We start from the raw sequence: 20,914 nt of genomic DNA, 5'->3' as shown, positions 1-20,914 counted from the left end.
TATTGGTTCCCTATTTAATTTTCATTATTAGAGCAATTCTCTATGAAATCGTTTTTTTTCTACAATTTTATTTTTTTGTATTTTTTAATCCGGCTGAAACTTTTTTGGTGCTATCGGTATGCCCAAAGAAGCCATTTTGCATCATTAGTTTGTCCATATAATTTTCCATACAAATTTGGCAGCTGTCCATACAAAAATTATGCATGAAAATTCAAAAATCTGTATCTTTTGAAGGAATGTTTTGATCGATTTGGTGTCTTCGGCAAAGTTGTAGGTATGGATAAGGACTGCACAAAAAAATATGATACACGGTAAAAACAAATTTATAGATTTTTTAATTTAACTTTTTGTCACTAAAACTTGACTTGCAAAAAAAACACTATTTTAAATTTTTTTCATTTTTTGATATGTTTTAGAGGACATCAAATGCCAACTTTCCAAAAATTTCCAGGTTGTGCAAAAAATCTTTGACCGAGTTATGGATTTTTGAATCAAAACTGATTTTTTCAAAAAATCGAAATATTGGTAGCAAAATTTTTCAACTTCATTTTTCGATGTAAAATCAAATTTGCAATCAAAAAGTACTTCAGTAAAATTTTGATAAGAGGCACCGTTTTCAAGTTAAGGCCATTTTTAGGTAATTTTTTTTGAAAATAGTCGCAGTTTTTCAATTTTTAAATTAGTGCCCATATTTGAATTTTAAAAAGTACTGTGTAGTGCTTCGAGCTTATCTTATTTGTCTTATTCGTCCTCTTCAAACGTTAGTCAAGGTGGTGTGAAGTGTTCCCCTAATATTGTCTCCCTCGTCATCGTTCTGATTGATCAGCAGGAACCACAACCTGTTTTATACGACCACACTTTGTTGTAAACAAGATTGATCAGCTGCTGCGAGCCTCAAAAATGATTGGCGAAATTTTCTCGCCACTATACGTGCGCCTGTTAGAAGGTTTTCTAATCACTCGCGACGATGACGACAAGAAATTGGCAACATATCGACAATTTTTTACTACCAATCGCGGAGCAGGCGGATTCGCGATAGTGATCACCTCACCTCCCCCGTCCTTGAAAAAGGTTCCACTCCCAGGTCTAAACGCGACAGAAGCATTGAACTACTTTCGTTGACGTTAGTTGTGGGGAGGAAGTTTCGCCGAAACTCGCGCGCAAACGTTTGATGATGATGGAAGATTTTGCAGGTCCAACTCCGGACAGGATCGGTGAAAGGCCGGGGATGCTAGATAAAATTAATTACATTTCTAATTTACCCCCGCGGTGGTGGCGGCCAAACAAACTTTTGCGCATGCGCGAATCTGCGTGGCGAACTTTTTTCGGACGACCTGCGACGACGACGACGCCGACGTGCGCGCGCGCAAGGCTCAGGTTTAGGTCGTAAAGAGTGGAGTAGAAAAAAAAACGGTATAAAGGAAGATTAATGATTAAATTGTACCAACATGATTTATAATCGAAATGAAACGCAAAGATTTTGTTGATTTTCGGTCGTCGGAGCGGGGTTGGCTTGATTGACCGAATTATCGCCAAGTCGTCGTCGTCGTGGTCGAAATTGTTGCTCTAACATATTTTCACTTTTGATTAAGTTTTAATCTTTTGGAAGCTCGGAAAAGATGAAACGAACTAGAGGTGGCGCTCTCCACGCAGAGTCTGGGGGAGGCTGGACCCTGAATGGAGGTGATTGATTAATAAGTGCATTTGTCGAGAGGTAGATAGGTTCACGATTGGAGGGTTTGATTGATTGCACCACCGTGTGGTGGTGAATCGAGATTTTGTCTGTGAATTTATTTAGTGCAGAGCAGGTTTCAGTACAACTCAATTATGTTGATGTTTTGTATCGTGGTGATCAGATTTTTACAACTTTGCCAAACGATTTGAAACGTTTTATCCAAAAAATCGTCTTCTTTCGAACCATCTCCAACTTCCAATTAAACTTGAAGAACATCGCAAAAAAAAACCTCAAAAGTAGACCGGATGGCGAAACCCTTGGCGTTTGCGTGGCCACCAGACTGTACCGGACCGGAGGTTCCCTTCCGCCAGCGCCGGTGACCGCGCGCGCATCGATTGTTGTGACGATTTATGTCCAAAATACATCGGTGTGAAACATTTGCTTCCTCCCATAAACCTCCAAGGTTTTTTTTTCAAAAATATCGCGGCCACTTCTTTTCCGCCGACTGGGTGCCTCATGTCAGCAGATTACTTTAATTCGCTTAATTCGGGTTCGTCGTCGCGGCTGCTAAAGTGTCGAAAGAACTGGTGAGAATTGGAGTTTTTCGGAGACCCCGTTTTTGGTGCGGACTTTCTTCGCTCTGGACGCGCGCTCAGCGGATATCCGAGTGTAGTTTTAAAGGTTTTGGGTTGGCGGCGGGGGGTTTGGCCAACATTCGAATATTTGTGTTAATTAATAATTAATAACGCGCAACACTTGGGTACTTTTTTACGAACTCACGAGTTCAGGAAGTGGCGCGACAATGCTCCGTTTTCTGCACTTCCCTTCGCGCTTAGTTGGGGACGCTCTCAACGAGTCGTGGGTTCGTCGCTTGCGCCAACGCAAGTCGTTTAAGTATCGCTGCGCGGTACTTAATCCGTGGCCGGCATTAAGATATCCCAAGAATGCAGTAAAATGCTAGGGACATTTCAATCGACAAATTGAGTGGCTATTTCGCGGTCGTAAAGAGAAGGATTTAGGATTAACCTACTAGTAACGCGTGTGGCGATGGTGACCTGCAGCGGGGAACTCGCGTAATTCAGGTGGGGACTCCGGGAGAGACAGGTGACCCAGATCCTACCGAGTGGCAACACCAGACATAATTGATTTGTGTACCGACTCACGATCTCCCGAAAATTTTCGCGGAGTACCAACTCTCGCGGTGAGTCACGTTTTTTTGCGAGTCCTCATCCAAAGCACCCGAAAGCAGCGCCGTGTGGAGAGTTTTTGTTATAAGAGTATATTGAGAAAAAAAGTTCAACAACAAAAACAACAACACTCTAGCTGCATAAATTAAAGTTTGGAGCCGAACCTGTGGTCATGGGAACTCCACACACACGAGAGTCCCCCTAGGTCGTGAGTTGGCCACTTGTTGGCTTTCTCGCACCTCGGCACTTCTTCGTCGCGCAGGTCCGCAAATGAAATTGAAATCGATGCTACAAATAGAGGCGACATCAACCTCAGCGCAAATTAGCATACACCTCGACCTCGAGTCAGTACTCCGCAAAAAAAATAAAGAGGCAAATCTCCCCCCAAAAGCACAGTTATGTGTAGAGATGTAAAGATAGTGTCAACTTGCCCCACCAGATAACGTGTGATGTGTGGCTATTAAGAAGGAGGATGAGGGGGGTTCGTCGTTGCTCATTAGGCGCGTAGATCGTTAGCGCGGCCGTTTCGCCGAAATTAGCCGATTTCGGGCGAAATTAATTTGTTAAGGTGACGACGACGGCGACGCCATTATTTGTCTCGTGGGAAAAAGTGAGCTTTTGGTTGGGGACAAACTTCTTTGGGTCAAAGAAGTGGCTGTCGTACTACCCCGGGAAGCCAAATCTAATTAGAGGATTAGATTGGTTGGGCGCCGGGACGGAACTGGGCCGGAGATGGTGGCCGGAGGTTAGTTTCTGATCTAGCTATAGATATTTTCAAAGATGTCTGATTTCAGTCATCATTCGTTCAAAATTTGTAGACATCAGGTATTGTCTACTTCAAGATTCCTACACATCAACTGCTGTTGAATCTGAACTCGTTAGTAATTCATGAACATTAGGTTACACAACTCGACATTTTTGAAGTTGATGTCAATAAACGCTTCAGTTTCGTCAAGGTATGGCAGATTTAGGCTCCTTGCACACGTTCCAATCGACAGAATTGAATGTTAGTGAATTATCTGCGAGAGAATACATTTGTAAAATTCGGTTAAAAATGATATGATTGCGTGCTAAGGAGCTAGGCGCCTCCACGGTTTCATTCTGAAGAAGGTATTTGACTATGACAAACAAACAAACAAAATCGCACTTTTTGTATTTGACAGTTTGGCAAACTCGCAAACCTGCAAAAAAAAAAAAGAAACGTTTCTGCAAACTGTCAAACAGTGCGAGTTTGTTTGTCGAAGTCTAATAACTTCTTGAGAAAGAGAAATTTAATGGAGGCGCTTGGTTTCTCAAATTCTTTCGCAGCATTTACACGAAATTTACGACGCTATTCTTCCACAGGAAATTCGATTGGAGTGTGTTCAAGGGGCCCAGATATATCATACCTTGACGAAACTGGAGGGTGGCTACTCAGGTCTGGAAATCGCGAAAGTCAGAAATTTGGCTAAATACACAAAAAAAACGAAAAAGTTGAAATTTTTTGTTCAAAAGATTCTGAATCCTAAGCATAATTGTTTGTTTTTTATTTTTTGAATTATTTTGTAACATTTTGTACAATTATCAAATAAATTCCATTGAATTTAAAAATGATTACTCAATTCATCTTTAGCATTTTACTTAAAATTTTAGGTTGTTTTCACTATTCAAGTCTTTTTGAGAATGGAAAAGCTTTTTTAGAAATTAATAATCTTGATAAATTTTGGATGATTATGATAACATGCGTTTGATATAGATTTTCATAATATTTTATTTTATAAATCAAGATTTTTTTTTTCGATTCTTGTTAAGCGAACAATAGGCAGAACAACAAAAAAGCTCCAATAAGGCCAATATAGAAATAGAGCTTAATTTCAACAATTATGACCGAAACACTTGGTTGTAAATCATGTATCGAGAGAATCAAAATTACGTGCCGAAAGCGTATCTAGGCGGTGTGTGATCATTTCTTTTGACCGTCCTGGAGTCATTTGGATGACACACAGGGATGATTTGTCTGTGTACACTTACTGGGGTTGCGACTCAGTACTTGTACACAGCCAAATTAGAAGGTTAAAAGACTTGATCACACACGTACGCTTTCTCATATGGCCCTTTCGCTGACTTAGTTTCCGTCCTTTTCCATCTTCTTCTAAGACACTAGTCATCTATCCACCTATCAGTTTCATTACTTTCTTCTAATTTGTGAGTTTAATTTCACCGAAAACTACCGATAAAAGCCCGTAATATCAATTATGGTTACCGTAAAGTAATGATTCTGTTCAATTTTGTCACAATTTTTTCACGACTCAAAAATTGAAATTTCGCAACGTGCTTATTACTAAATATTTGAATTTGAACTTCACGGTACTCGAATTTTGCTTGAAATAAATTAAAAAATATCTATTTTTAGTATTATTGTGTAGAGTAAAGGTACTTTGAAAATTAACAATAGTTCAATAACAAAATATTACCCTTTGTCACAAAACATTCATTGCAATTTTTATATGAGTCAAATTTTGTACAGTTTTACATCTGAAATACTTTAAAATTTTAGTATTGAAATAATTCGCTAAAGTTTCTCCAAACAAAAATTATTCTCAATTCATCAAAAGAAGTATTATAATATTTGATTATTTCGAATAAGTTTGAGCAAAGCTCCATTCATAACAGTTTTTGCAGCATTTTTTATTGATAATAACAAAAAATTCAACATTTAAAAATACTAAAAAATGCAACTTTTATCAACATGAATAAACATTGTATAAAAAACTTAATTTCTACCTAAAATATTCAAATTATTTTGATATTTTACTCACTTTATACAATTAAACTTATAAATCGTTATTTTACTGAATTTAACAAAGATTTAAAAATAAAATAGCTCAAACTGTTTTGCGTTTTCTTTTATTGCATTTCAAATTGTGTTATCCATGGCATGTTACAATTAAAGGTCATTTTGCTGTGACATGTGATAATCAGCATTTCGATAAAGATATCTTATGATCAATATCTTCAAAAATGAGATCTAAATTAACCATGCAACCATGTTTCAATTCAAAAATAAAATTTTTAAACACTGAGAAGGAATTTTTCAAGTGATTTTTTTTTAATTTCGCTGCATTTCACGGTGCTGACCAGATTTCACGGCTAAGGGCAAATTTCACAATTTACGCGGCTTCCGTGAAATCGCGAAAAATCACCAGCCCTAACTATAAACAAAGCTTGATTTTCATTTATTTGAAAAAACAAAAAATTGAAAATTTGAAACCAATATTTAGCTGCAAAAAAAAATCACTACACATTTTTTTCCCGAAATGAGTTGTAAAACATGGAATCTTACTAAACTGGAGTTGTCGTGTAAAAGAAGTTATTTTAAGTGTGTCTAATCCCTTTTTTATTTCCAGTCAAAAAAAAAAAATTATAATTACGGAGCTATTACACTACGGCAAACAAACAAATAAACTCAAAACAAAACAACTTTTGACAGTTTGCCAGTTTGCTTGCTTTGTTTCTTTCGCCATTTCGCATTGTTTGCGAGTTTTCGAGTTTGGCAAACTGTCAAACACGAAATAGTGCGAGTTTGTTTGTTTGTTTGCGGTAGTCTAATAGTTCCTTTACAAAAAACTTTATGTTAGGCAATTTTCAAAAAAACAAACATTCATATTATTATTATATATTATTTTGATTCGTTAAACTTGCAGTTAGTTTTTTGTTTAAGAATGATTGCTTTCTCTAGGAATTAAAATACGGAGTGCTTTTTTATGTTTTTTAAAAAACTTTTTTTCGATTTCCAGTTTCGATTTTTTGTTTCGATCATTGATATTGTCTTTATATAAACAGTGTTTGATTTAAAATCATTCTCTTGGTAGGAAATGCCTATTATATGAGTTTCTGGAAAAGTCGAGAACTGAAAAATGGGGTTTTAGTGGTCACCCTGTGAAGCGTTTATCGATATCAACCTCAAAAATGTCAAGTTTGATTATGTTTGTCTTGAGTCTGAATTCGTTCGAATTCGTAGGTATCAGTTTGAAAGGTTCAGATTTGTTCAAAACTCTTAGACAATAGTCAGTTTTGGCGTTGGTAATCTCAAAGAAATCTTTCGATTTCGTTGAGATCATGTCAAATTAAATGACGACAAATTTTAAACCTACAAAAAAAAACAATTTGTCGCTCGTTAGATCACCAAACCTTCAGCTCGCCATAACCTCTCGAAAATCAAAACCCTTTCACCGTCAAACACACAAACTGTGACATTTAACAAATTGCATACCGGGGCCCCGCGTTCAACGTTATTTATACACCGATTTAGATAATTTCCTCCCGATTAAAAGTGACCGCGCTCGCCTCTTCCCGCGGCCAGATCATCCTGGAACCTCGCCGGACTGCTGCGGCGCAGCGGGGCCAAGATCATCAATAGACACACAACTTTTTTGATTGATTATGTGTAAAAAGCGGTACATTTTGCTCGCTGAGACTATGCCCTGTGCGCGTTGTTTTGGGCAAAAATTAGGTACACAGGTTAGGGGATCATCGTGGTTTCGGGGAAAAAGATCACAATAAGCGAGATAATAACGCCAAAGGGACCATTTTTCATTTCGGGGGGTTCCAAGCGCGAACATGCCTAGTGAAATCTGCAGCTGTAATCTCTCGCCCAGATTCCTCCAAACTCTTCCCAGATATAAACGAGGCTAACGAAACGGCGCGCGTAATCAGATTTTTATGGCCCATCGCCGATGCCTTTTCTTGTTTAATTTCCGCGAGCGCAAACACAGAGAAGACCCGCGTGGCGGTCAACCGATCAACGTTCAATCAGCTACCTCTTTCTTGAAGAGTCGCGGGCTTTGTCCGCGCGGCACGCGCGTTAATTGTTGCCAAAATAGCAATTCGCGACCAACTTGGCGACTTGTGCCGCCACCGCCGTACGGCTTCGCAGAGAAGAAACGCTTCTTTTGATCAAATGTGGGCTACCCAAGCGCTGAATAGACGTGGTTTTAATTACAGCCAGACGGCGGGGAAGGAGAGGTGTCCTAACCTCAAAATCCGAGCCTTTCCGGGGACCCGCGCGGCATGCGCCGCCAAGAAATTATAGCAATTAAAGCTATACCTTCGAATCGGTTACGTCCAACCTATTAATTTGCTGTCCGAGCGAGAAGTCATGTGAACGCTTCAGCATCTCCGTATTGATGCCCCAGTTCGATTGTCTTAGCCTCTCTGATTTGATTAGGAAGCTCCCGCTTCGAGTCCACGCAGGTCGACGTCGTGTGAGACGAGAGTTGGAACTGTTTAAGGTGCCCTGTAATTATGAGGAACCACCCCTCGCGTCCTAACCCCATGGACTCTGTGTATTAACTATTATTTTTCGAGAGCATTTCAACGCGAGGCTGGGACTTGGCGAAGTACTGCGCGGGTCTACGAGGAACCTTCGCGTGATTACGTTCGGTTTTCGGGCTTGGATGTGAATGATTGAGGTTTTGGTAATAATTATGCTTTCTTATTTTGATAAGATAATGATCGAAGTGACGGGTTGTGTTACGAGAGTGAGGGACAGAAGTGAACCAAATTAATTCAAGTGGTTGAATTTGAGATTTTGGGACCCTTGGACTGGCTAACAATCCATTTATGTAATTAAACTTATTTGATTGTAAATGTATCGTCAAACAAATTCTAAAACCCTCTAAAAACCCTCGTCTGAGAGCCAAATGATCTCGATTAGAAAAGGGAGGTACCTCTGCAAACAGAGGGGAATTTGGAAAAAAATTAACACAAATAAATGGCTAAAAGCATTTCGGGCACTTGGAGAGCTGATGGTCAAGTACATCTACAAAGAATAAAATTGTGCATCTATCAATACTATTTGCTCAAAAATTTATAGATTTTACTCTCGATTTGGCCTCTATTCACAGCTTGATCGAAGCGCCCTCCTTAGGTATCACCCATCAATTGTAACCACCCCTCTCCCCCCTCCCAAAATCAGGTCCCCGTATTCAAAAGTTACATCTTCGTTTTGGAAAACTTTTTTCTTAAGGTCCGTGTTGAATTTAAAAAATAAATCTAAATTCAAATTATCAATTAGTGAATTTTACTCAACGATTACCATTTAGCAAATTTCCAATACCATTTTTCATATTTCAATAATCGTCAGCTTAGCTCCCCCTTAAAAGGCACCGATTTCACGCAAAACGTTTCACCTCACTGATTTGATGTGACAAATCCGGCATCTAAATCACATCATCATCGCATTCCAACCCCCCTCCTCAAAAACAACCTCGCCAAATTGCACCCAATGAACAATTGCCCGATCGCCGAGATGTCACCACCTCCCAAAAAAAACGAAACCTCAAATCCGCACAGTAATTGGTGTAATCTTCAATTTTATCCCTCCCGAAAGTGTCCCCGCCAAGTGCCATTTGGCGGCACCTAATCTACAATTTACAATCAACGCGGGACCCCCCCCCCCTCCGACTCGCGGCCAGATATCTGAATTAATCCGATCAACCGCCGCAGTCGAGCTTTTGTGCCTTGGGGGGATCGCGTGCGCAACAGGTTGGACCCCCTAAAAATTCGCAAACTTTATTGTTGTCGGGATTAAAGCTTAAGCCGGCTTTGATTACCACGAAGAGCGAGAGAGGGCGAAATTTTGGCGCATTTTGGAGGGGTCTCAGGGATGTGAAAAGTTTCAACTGTCGCAATTTTGGCGATTTTTTAATGATTCTTAGCCCTTGGGGAGCTGACGATCGAGTACATCTACAAATCATAAAATGTTGCATCTGTCAATATTATTTGATCATAAATTGAATCAATGTTGCTCCTAAATTTCCCCTAAATCACATCTCTGACTGAAGTGCCCTCCCCAGATGTGATTCCCTTCAATTGACCCCCCCCCCCACAAATATCAAGTCCCTCGTATGCAAGCGACGAACCCGATTTTCTTTTCATTATCGCGGTGGCGTCGATTCTCACTCACTCGGGGGGGATTTCCTTGCGAGGTGACCGTTGATGATGCTGCGCCCAGGCTCCCGTAGTCGTTGCCGATGACCCAGATTTGGGGTCCATTTTTTGTATGCCTGTGTGGACACTCCAGAAGGAGGTGAGAATGTGCGAGCGCTTTCTTTGATATCAACTCGGCGGCGGTAATGACGGGATTTCTTAAAGAAGACGGCGCGCAAAAAAAATCTACAACAATTTGTCGATAAAAAGGAAGAGCCGAATCTCGGGGCGGTGGCCACCGCCGATGTGTGGCAGGAATTCGGGACAAGGCGCGCATTTTTGTTTCGTTTTTGCGGCTGCGCGCCATCAATTTGTTCAACCGCTCTGTGTACAAATAAAGCAGATACACAATAAAAGTAATTACATGTTAATAGTTATTTATTGAAACTTGAAGAGTGTGATGGGAAACGTTTTCCCCCAAGTTGAAACCGCTCTGAAAGGTGACCCACGAAAGGCCGGTCAACCCGTTAAGTGGATTAATCGCTCTGCGTATTTTTCACCTTAAATTTCGAGAATAAGAGCAATAAAGCTCATGCCACTCATTCTGAAGTACGACTGGTGCAGTTTTGTGAATCGAAAAGGTTAGTTGTCCAAAAGTGGTCTTAAATCATTTTTTTGCAAAAAAATCTTGATATTTTTAATAATTTTGTTGACCTGTGAGCGCTCACGAGCGAGGGTAAAAGAGCGAGCATTTTTCACTGCTCTCATACTGGACGTTTCTCATCATCGCTCTCTCTTACGAGAGCGAAAAATCACGCGCTCTAACGAGTGGAAACGATGAGCTGTGGTATTGATGAGCGCTCGCGAGAAAGGAGAATTTTTTCTCAATCAGGGATGCAAATGATCATTTAAAGCTTGCCGGCTGCTCATCGTTGAAGTTCACCTCAGTTACAGTTTTCAGCAATATTTTATTCGGAGCATTTGACGAAGTTGTGGAACAAATAATTGATTTCTGAGCGTTCCAGAGAGTGTTTGCTCTCTGGAGCTGTCAGTAATTAATTATTATAGAGAGCAAACCCAGACAATCTCGTAGGGTTCCACATACTCTTCAAATGCTTCCAATAAAATATCGATGAAAAATGTAACAGAAGTTAACTACAGCGATGAGCAGCCAGATGAACCGAAATGATCTTTTGCATCCCTGCTCACAAGCCTAGAAAAAAGCAAGCTCTTTCACTGCTCTAAGACGAGATGTTTCTTATTTCGCTCTCTTGCAATTGCGAAAAATCATGCTCGTTAATAGCAGAGCCCTATGCGATAAAAGCTCGCAAGCTCGGGAAACGAAAAGAGCTCGCGAGCAAGAATAAGGTTTCCCAACACTGGTAATTTTTCTCTAGTTCTTCTTTTATTCTTTCAATGTAGCAATTTGAATTTCAGAATTTCTCAAATGTTGATTCATGCAATGCAATGCAAGAATAATTGCCATGAGTTGATCTCTTAGCGAGCGCTCGTGAGCTGCTCAGCAAAACCTAAAATCCCCAAAATGAGTGCTTCCACCCTAAAGGTAGCACCCGAAAATAGCAACGTAACTGTCCATTTGTGTGCGAAATTTCGATTTTTCTTTGACAACCTGCCGCAGCGCAACAGGTTGGTGCATTTTTCGGGGGGTTTCTGGCGCATTCGATTTACGAGGCTCCAAGACGGGACGAAAAGGGGGGTAATTAAAAAGCAATGCGGAAAGAATTGATTTCATTTCATTGGTTGTTTCGTTTTCTGGCGTGTCTTGTTATTTGTGTGTGTGTGTGATTCGGTGGAAAAATATTACTGTCAATATCGATTTTCGCGACAATTAATGAACGTGAAAAGGGCCGTGAGAGCTGAGGTGGTTATTAAATTCCTACATCGGTTGGGCATTAAGGGGCCTGTCAAAACAGTTGATGAGTTGTTTTTAAATTACTGTAATAATGCGAGGCATGTACAAGCTTTTGATTTTGGGATTTTTGCTGGTGATTTACAAACGAGGTAACGAATTTGAGGCGGTTTAGTTAAAAGAGTTGGTAATTTTCGTAATTTTATAGGTTAATTTTTCATGATTCGTCCTGATAATGATCTTCAAATGCCATAAGCAACAAACTCTCTGGGAGGTACCTTACGGATATCTCACCATTTCGTCACATCCCAAATCACAATGCTCTTAGTCCACAAATCCATCCCAAATTCTCCCGTAATCCCACCGATTTTGATCGAAGGCTTTTCTCCCTCCTGTCAGCTACTTTGCTCCACTGATCTACGCATCGCTTGATGAGGTGCCGAGTAGCAGAAAATCCCAGCGAAAGTTCGTCCTCCTGCGCCTTGTGTCCGCGCGCGCAGAATAATTAATTCAGTAATCTTGAGTGATTGACGTACCTCGGATTACTCGGCAAAATTTGGGCTCTCGTCGATCGATCGCTCGCGGAGTAAATTAAAAATCGTCCAAATAGTCGCGAGCGCGGGACTGATTAGAAAATTTGAAATATTTCAACCCGATATCGGGCTCGATCTTCGCGAGAGAAACGACGTTCGAACACGCAGCCTCTTACGAGCTTATCGAAATTAAGCAATATGTGGAAAATCATAGGGGTTAGTGCAGGGGTTCGAACTTACATCGTCATCGTCGTGTATAGAACTTCGCTCATCATCAATCAAAATCAATTGATTTTTGCTCAGGTCATCGTCACAGTCGTTATTTGAATTACTGCCACTGCCGGCGCGACCTGCTGCTCCAGCGGCCGCCGATGTGGCCGAATTGGCCGGACCGTGGCTGTGGTTATTGTTGCTGTCACTTCTGGAGCTGCCGCTGTGGTGGTTGTTGTTGTTATCGTTACCGGCCATCAGCTGGCCGCTGCCGGAGAGGCCCCCGCAGTCCATGGCCATCGAGTGGTGCCCGAACCCGAGGTAGTGGTGCGGATCGTGATGATGATTCGTTGGTTTCATAATCTCCATGTTGGCTTTGAGTATCTCGTTCAGCGAGTGGTGTCGCAGATCGTTTATCTGGGCCGGCGGTCCCAGGTCACCCATTTCGTGGCCAACCGAGTGGTTCTTCATGTTGTTCCTGAACAATTCACCAAATTTTCACAAATCACCAAAAAAACACTGTTGGTCACCTCAACACCTGACAGCTAACGATCATCACCCAAATGATCGTCAAGTCACAGGTCACACACGAATCGCTACGTTCTTAACCTAATCTAATCCACTTGAAACGTCACACACTGCTAAGAAATGTCCCCTTCGCGTTGTCCACGATCACGACACGAGACCCGCGACGATGCGTACGATCGGAGTATCACATGTAAACTACACGCCGCTGGGTCGCTAATAATGGCCTCTAGCTATGTTTATGTTTTTATCGTGACCGCTCACTCTCTCTCTCTGCGCGACTCTCTTTTCGGTGTCCTCGTCCGCTTTGCGTTGCAGGTGCAGCTCTCTCTCACTTGTTGATCCTCACGCTCTCCGAGCGGTACGATCACTTCGTGATCACTCCACGGGGTCTTAATCACCTCTGTTTTGGGGCTTGTCCTGGGGACCTCTCTCTCGCTCTCCCGGTTGGGGGCTTGATCGATGACCCGCGGACACTCGTGCGCGGATATTCTCGGAGTTGCAGTGCAGGTGTGACAAATTAGGGGGGATTGCGTAAAGATCGCGGCACCCGTCAAAGCGTTCTGCCCGGATTAATGATCGCTCATTTTCAGGTTTCGCGCTCTCTCGTGCTGGGAAGTTCTCGCGAGGCCGAATGTGGGTCAGTTCCGATTCGAGGGATATTGTGAGCGGGAGAGAGGGGAAGGCGATGGGATGAGGTTGTGGAGGGGCAGATTTGAGAGCACTTGACACTCCTGGAGTGGTGGCGCGGGATGAGATCAATTCATGTCGAATAATTGAAGCATGAAATGTGTGTTAAGACAACATTAGAGATTAGGATGAAATGGGAATGGTACCAAAAAATCGTTTCTGCATTGCTTTATTTTGATTTATTATTCTCATTTTCATCCAATTAGCATGTAACTTTCGACTGACAATATTTTGTAAACTAAACAATTTATAGCTACTTAACGGTACACATCAACCATAGCGTTTGCACCCAGATTTCTGTTATAAACATTTGAAAGTATCTTCAAAACTACGGGAACTATCGATATATTTTTTTATTCATCCCCTAAATTTACAAATTTACAACAAAGTTTGACTATATTTACAATCAGATTCTTGCAGGATTGGGTCCGTAAGTTTGACAAATGTGGAATAAGATTAAAACAACTTCCTTGGTTGCTGTGCACCCTTTAAGTATAATTTTTCGATTTTTTTAGATTTTTTGAGTTAAAGAAAATTGAATACAAAAAAAAAATAGAAAAAAAATATTTTTGAAAAGCTAAGATTTTTTTTATATTTTTCTTTTGGAACTTTGGAAATCGGGCAAAGTGAAAAGACATAATGAGTAACGTGATTTTCGAATGCTCCCTACTTCTCCTCACTACTACAACTGCACCACAGCTGTAAACATAAACAAAGTAGAAGGCTATGTTCAAGCTCAAGCGTGACATATTTTTTGCTGCGGAAGTGACTTGTTTTGAAACATTTTGGATCTGTTGAGTTTTGCTGAAAAACTAAGTGCTTCGCGCTTTTTTTGTTCGTAGACTAAACAATGAGGTCTGTTTTGTTTTCCACGTGTCGAAAAATTGCGTCAGAAGTGGGTGAAATTTTGTGAATCAGAAGAGGAATCTAGGGACCTACATAGGGAAATGAAATGTTCTGGGAGAAATTTCAAACACCCGAAAACGAAACTATTGGCACTACGCCCCCCGGGGCATGGCCTTCCTCTAACGTGGGATTTCTGCTCCAGCGCCTCTGACGAGACAGGAGAAACCGGGACCGACGTTTTACTTCACCATCCGATAGAAGCTCAGTGGATAAGGCGGGAATCGAACCCGCGTCTCATAGCATCATCGGGATCGGCAGCCGAAGCCGCTACCCCTGCGCCACGAGACCCACCCGAAGTCATTCAAATTTAAGGTTGAAAAACTTGTAGTTTTTCTTTCGTGCTGGCACTTTTTTTGTACCGAACAAGCTCAAACATAACAAAAACTACCAGATTATTATCAACAACAGTTTTACAATACTTGTAATTGTTATAAGACTCGTTTTTTTGCCAAAACTATTTTAAATTGATTCCAACCTTGTTCTTGCATGATCTTGTTGCTCGATTGGAACCCCGATTTGACAGTTCGATTGGAACCCTGAGAGTGACATTTCGCCTCTCCATATAGGCTCTCTAGAGGAACCGAATGGAAGTTCCAAGATTATGTGTCTTTGATGTGCAGCGATAATATCGCAGTAAGATTATTCAATATTATTTGGCAGGTGCAGTTCATAATTTTTGAAAATCCGTCGCTAAAATTTCAAATTTAATATTGGAATTTTAGCCATGAATTATGCCAATTTTGATATCAACCCTCTTCTCGAGATTTGTTGACTTTGAATACCTCAAATATAAGTTAATTATTAAATCAAAATATATTATAGATCGATTACAATACTTCCCACTTCATGGTATCATTTTGCGAACAGTAAATTGGTTCCGCTTTGACAGTTCTAAATTGAGGCCGCTTTGTGAACCACTACTCTGCACCCAGTGTATTATCATGTAATTTTCAACTAACGATATCTCGGAACTTTTTGGCTCGATTTTGAATGTAAAAAAATAAACTTTTGTGCAATTTTCTGATCTTTTCAATAAAAATAATTTCAAAGTTTCAATGTCATTCTAAACTCTTGAATAGGTCTTAATATATTTTTTTGCCTATTTCATTTTTTAGAAAAAAAAATAATTTCTTGAAATATTTCTCTTGAAAAAAAAAAAATTCACAAAAGTTAAATTTATAGGCATTGAAAATCGAGACAAAAAGTTCCGAAATATCGTCAGTTGAAAATTGCATGCTAAACACTTTACCCGATTTCCAAAAATTCAAAAGAAAAATGTAATAAAAAATCTCAGCTTTTCAAAACTATTGAAAATTGTTCAGTATACTTATCGATTGCAAATTCTGGTTTGCTTTAAAATTATTGTCAATATTCTTTTTTGTTCAAATTTTCAATATTTTTCAAACATCAGATTTTACACCACTACGCACAATGGCTCAAAAGATGTATTTTTTTAGATCGTTAAAACAAATGAAAATAAAAAAAAATAAAAAAATATAATTTCTGTTTTGAGAATTCAACGTTCAATCATCAAAAGTTTTTGGAAATGGATTTTTTCTCCGTGTACCTATTTTTTCATAACTTTGCTTAAACAACAAGTCTGTCATAAAATTCCTTCTCAAGATTAAGAATTTCATACATTTAGAAATTATGCACATGACATCTAATAAAAAAATGAAAATTCAAAAATCTCATGAGAACTACTCAAATAACATTTGTACACAGTAAAAAAACATGATAATATAAAATGTAGTAATGAGCACATCTTTTATGTAAGAAAAAATGTACAATTTTCATCTGAAAATGTGTAAATTTAGCACTGTTTCGTTGTTATGCCACTTTTTCAGTCTAAATTGAGGTAATATTACATCAAATTTACACAATTTTTACTGTGTAACAGCATTAAAAACTTCTGAGATATACAACAGAATTATGTACTTTTTTCAATTTTCCACCAATTAACGACTTGGTTCACTGCCCATAAACGAAAATTCGGCTATTATGCCAAATCAAGTATTCCGAGAAAAACGCGTTTTAGTGCAAGGGTTTCCAGCAAGGCCTCAGACTGGCAAGTAATTAATAATTACTTTGATTTTCAGCTGGTAATTAAGTAATTCTTTAATTACTTAGTAATTCATGCAGTTAGAGTAATTTAAAGTAATTAATTGATAATTAAAGTAATTTTTGAGTAATTAAAGTAATTCATTATTTTAAATTGTACTTCTTCAACAACACTATTTACTTTTTATATATAATCTATTATAACAGTATTTTATTAATTTCAAATAAGAGTGAAACATAAAGATTAAAATAGACTGGTTCTGTATGTGGAAGGCCTTATTCACCATAGTTCTCTCCTAAAACTATCCTAAAAATTTATTTTAATCATGTTGTTTATCGAAGCTGATTAACAACAAAAGGCAACGCCATGATATATTACCCAGTGAAAAATGTTTTGTGAATCCGAAATCAATTCATTTTTATTAAGTTATTATGAAAATATGTTTCTTTTTTGCAAGAACTACATTAGAATTGATTAATTTTTTATGCTTTTCCTTCTAATAGGCAGTCAAAATTATTTTAAGTTTATGTGGATCAAATATTTAAAACCAAAATATACTTAACTATCATTGATAAAAACAAAGTTTTCAAGTGATAGCCATTTAAAAATCTATTTTTATTGATTAAAAAAATATATTTTTTCATAATCTGCAGGAATTGACAGTCCTGTAACATCTCTCTATTAAGAGCTATTTCCCCGAAAAATTTCCAAATATTTCAGAGACAAATGTTTCTATGTTAAAAATCAAACTCAGTGAAATTAAAATCGACCAATATTCAGATGCAGAAATTTAATCCAATGTAAATGTCACATTTCACTTTATCCGTATTTTCAGTAACGGATTTTTTAAATTTGCTTGAGAAAAAAAACATGCAAAGTAATTGTCAAACCAATGTTTGAAAAACATTTTAAAACTTAACATTATTTTGATGAATTTCACAATTTTCATGAAGAGCTGCTGCAAATATTTGTCAAAGTTTATGTTTGGCTCGAAAAATCAGGGACCTTTTTACAAACAACTTCTATATTTTAATGGCATTCGATTTGCAATAAACTGAAAACCATTTTAAATTATTAATTAATTATATTAAAATTCATACATTGAAGTAAAACAGTACAGTATTTTTTTTGCTTTTATGACAAACACGACTTCAAAACACGTAAGTCAACTTAAATAATCTTCTTTTGCAATTGATTGATAAGGGTTCGGTTGATTGAAACGTGAAACATAATGGAATTTCGAATCAGATAATGAACAGGTTAAATTGGCCATAAAACAAATATTATTGTTAATATCAATTGAGCTACTTATTTTTTACCTGAAAATTGTATAATTAAATAAAATGTCAATTTTATAATAAAATAAAACAATTCCAAATTTCAAAACAATTAATTCGCTGTAGGATATTTTGTAAACATCACCCAAAGTTTCAGCGCCCTCTAAAGGAGGGCATTTTTGATCGCCTATAGCTATTTTCAATAAAATTGTACGCAAAATTTATAATATCCAGATTGGCACAAAAATAAACAGCATAATTTTTTAAATAGCTATCGAATGAGCTATTTAAAACACCTAAACTCCAAGCTCGAGAAAAGGGGAATTTCCATACAAATTTCCCCTTTTTCTCGAGCTTGGGAGTTTAGGTGATAAATAATTTAGTTTAGAACCGTAGAAATGAATACTTAAATTTAAATTAAATGTTTTTTATCGTAGTGAAAAGTAATTAAGTAATTAATGTAATTAATCATTTTTGACCAGTAATTTGAGTAATTAATTGGCAGACTGGCAAGTAATAAACGCTTCTGGAAACCCTTGTTTTAGTGTTTGTCACCAAATCTCCGTCAAGGCAATTTCCCATCAGTGTGGCATATTAGCCGTTTTGTTTTTCGCATCGGCAGCCAAATCTAAACACTATTTTAGTAAAATTCAAGTTTCAGAAGATGCGTTGGAACATCCTCTACCACCTGGTGCTAATAACTCATTTTTGCCAAAAGTGGATATTAGCCGTTTTTTCAAAGTGCATTATGCTAACAATAAAAAAGCGATTTCTGTTGAATTTTATTTAATTCGTTTCGTTTAGTGAAAAATTTCTTTTTCGATATTTGTTTTCAGTAACAATCAAAATTTTGAAAGAACTGTCAAAATTCACAAAAATTGCCTATTTTCAGTTGATCTTGTTTGACAAGGGCAAAAAAAATGTTTGTTGAATTTATGTTTGATGAAAATGTGTTAATTTTGTTTTCACGTTTGGTTTTAGTACCAACAAAAAAAGAGTTAAATATTTCAATGATCATTTTTTCAACAAACTCTTATCAACGATTCCAAAAAAGACAAACCCGATCTTCGGCTCGAATTGAATCGAGTACACACAATCGACCCGAGTGTATTCCAACGACTTCGGCATCTCCCAAAGAAGCCACAGGCAAGAAACGAACGATTAACAGCAGATCAGCAAGGGGGAAAGGGGGGAAATAAGTTAAAAGTAACAAAAAGCTGCCCACAACAATAAAGCCTGGCACGAGACGACAACGACTGACGACGCGAGTACACTTTCTTCGATTTTAACCTGTTCTCTTCACACGTTGGCTGGTGCGGCGGCCGAGGTTCGTCGCTTCGGATCTTGATCATTTCGCACTTGAGTCACTTCGTGGAGCACTTGAGCCGATCCTCCTCACTTCCCCTTTCGTTCTCACCCTCGGCCTTTGGCCGAGTGTCGTTCGTTTTATTATTATTGTTATTATTAATTTAAATTTTTGACCCATCTTTTCGTCGACGGCGCGAACGTGAATGATTCCTTCGAGTAAGAAGAAGTTCAAAAAGAAGTGCCGAACGATTGGAAAATAATACGACAACGACGACGGTTTCGGAAATTGGAGGTGGAACGAGCGCAGGTCGTGATTCTCGTGTATTAGTTTTGTTTTGTCGTGTAGGAGCGCGAATACGCAAAGCGAAAAATAAAACGAACCGATGCAAAAATATCACGGCGCTCGATTCGTTGCGGGGTTCAAAAGTTTTGTTTTTTGTTTGCGGAGGGAGTCGTTCAGAAGTTACGTCATACATTTCTTTAACTCACTTTATTAAAATTTTTGAAATTAGCTAATGATGATTTTAAATATTTTTTTAAAGTAACGTCGTTTATGGCCGACCCCCTTGCGATAACCCCAAGCAGCGGGTGTTAAAGGTGGACAATTTATAATAACCGTGGTTGTGGTGCCCGAGCTCTGATGGGATAAACGCCCCTCTCCTGACACTGGCCAGGTGATTCAACAAGGTGTGATGGAGAGGGGAGAGCGGGGGAATTTATGAATGAAAATTATTGCAAATATTGTGACGATTGATACAAAGTAGCAGAATCGATGGTTTGGGCTACGGTTCAGGCATGAATATTATAGTGTATGTGGAGTGTGTGTGTGTGTGTGACTATGTATGGAAAGTGTAAGATCGTGGGTAACTGAGCGTGATCAATGGGAGATTCTTTATCTAATGGTCGCGTTAGTCTATGTATCTGTTTCCTGCAAGTTTAGCTTTTGGAAAATTATATTTCAGGATATATGTATTGAAGAGAAAAAAAAATCAAACAAAAGACTTAAAACTGTTGAAGTAATTTCGAGAAATGATTTTTGTAATAATTTTGCTAGTCATTATGTAACTTTTCAAAAAATATTTTTGATGCAACTCTTCAGCACACGTGACATCGAAATATCGTAGATTACGTAGTGAAAATAAATTTCAATAGCGATATCCAACAACTGAAAACGAATCCAATTCCCTTATTAGCTATGCCCTTCCAACCCCAAAACATTTCCATAGGCTCGTTTTTTTTTCAATCAACCGATTGCACGTATTTTGATTTATGTGGCAATCACGAAATAAATCGCCTTTACGCTCCATATTTCCATTTTGTTACAGATAAAGAACTACACGACACTAACAAAAAAAGTGAGTCCACCTCAACCCACATCGATTCCGCGCGACGGCACGCGGCTCGATCAATAGATTAAATAGTAACTAATGGTCCGGGCCCGCGCTGGACACAACAATGACCTGGCTCCAAATCCCGACCTGACGCAAAAAAAAAACCCTTCGCTTATTTCGCGCACTCTCACCTCTCACTCTCTCATTACGCCGAACCTCTCGTGTGCGCAGGTCGCGCAACTTCACGCTCGTTAAGTGCGCGCGCGCACCTTTCCCCTATCCATGCGTGGACCTACACACGGCGAATGTCCAAAGAATGGGACCATTTCTTCGGTACGCGTACGCAGGATTTGGAGGACCCACCGGAGTTGACCGCACGAGCCAACTTGCCGCGGCGGTACATTAGCTTCCAATTATAATTTATTATTTCG

At 38.8% G+C, this 20,914-nt stretch overlaps 1 protein-coding gene across 6 annotated transcripts in view; it reads right to left on the bottom strand.

Moving 5' to 3' along the window:
- Positions 1-20,914, bottom strand: part of LOC6046760 (transcription factor AP-2-epsilon) — a 287,781-nt gene that overhangs the window by 54,286 nt on the left and 212,581 nt on the right. Inside the window, exon 1 of one of the 6 annotated variants that reach the window (XM_038252311.1) lies at positions 12,415-12,862. The exons of the other annotated variants lie outside the window; for them this stretch is intronic. Within the exon in view, the coding sequence (XP_038108239.1) occupies positions 12,415-12,855 (441 nt within the window). The 5' untranslated portion in view covers positions 12,856-12,862. Of the gene's footprint in view, positions 1-12,414; positions 12,863-20,914 lie in introns of those variants that run through there. 6 annotated transcript variants of the gene reach the window in all.

Source organism: Culex quinquefasciatus, chromosome 2, assembly GCF_015732765.1.
Source record: "Culex quinquefasciatus strain JHB chromosome 2, VPISU_Cqui_1.0_pri_paternal, whole genome shotgun sequence".
In the NCBI taxonomy this organism is placed as follows: Eukaryota; Metazoa; Arthropoda; class Insecta; order Diptera; family Culicidae; genus Culex; species Culex quinquefasciatus.
This window is presented reverse-complemented; position numbering and strand designations above follow the sequence as displayed.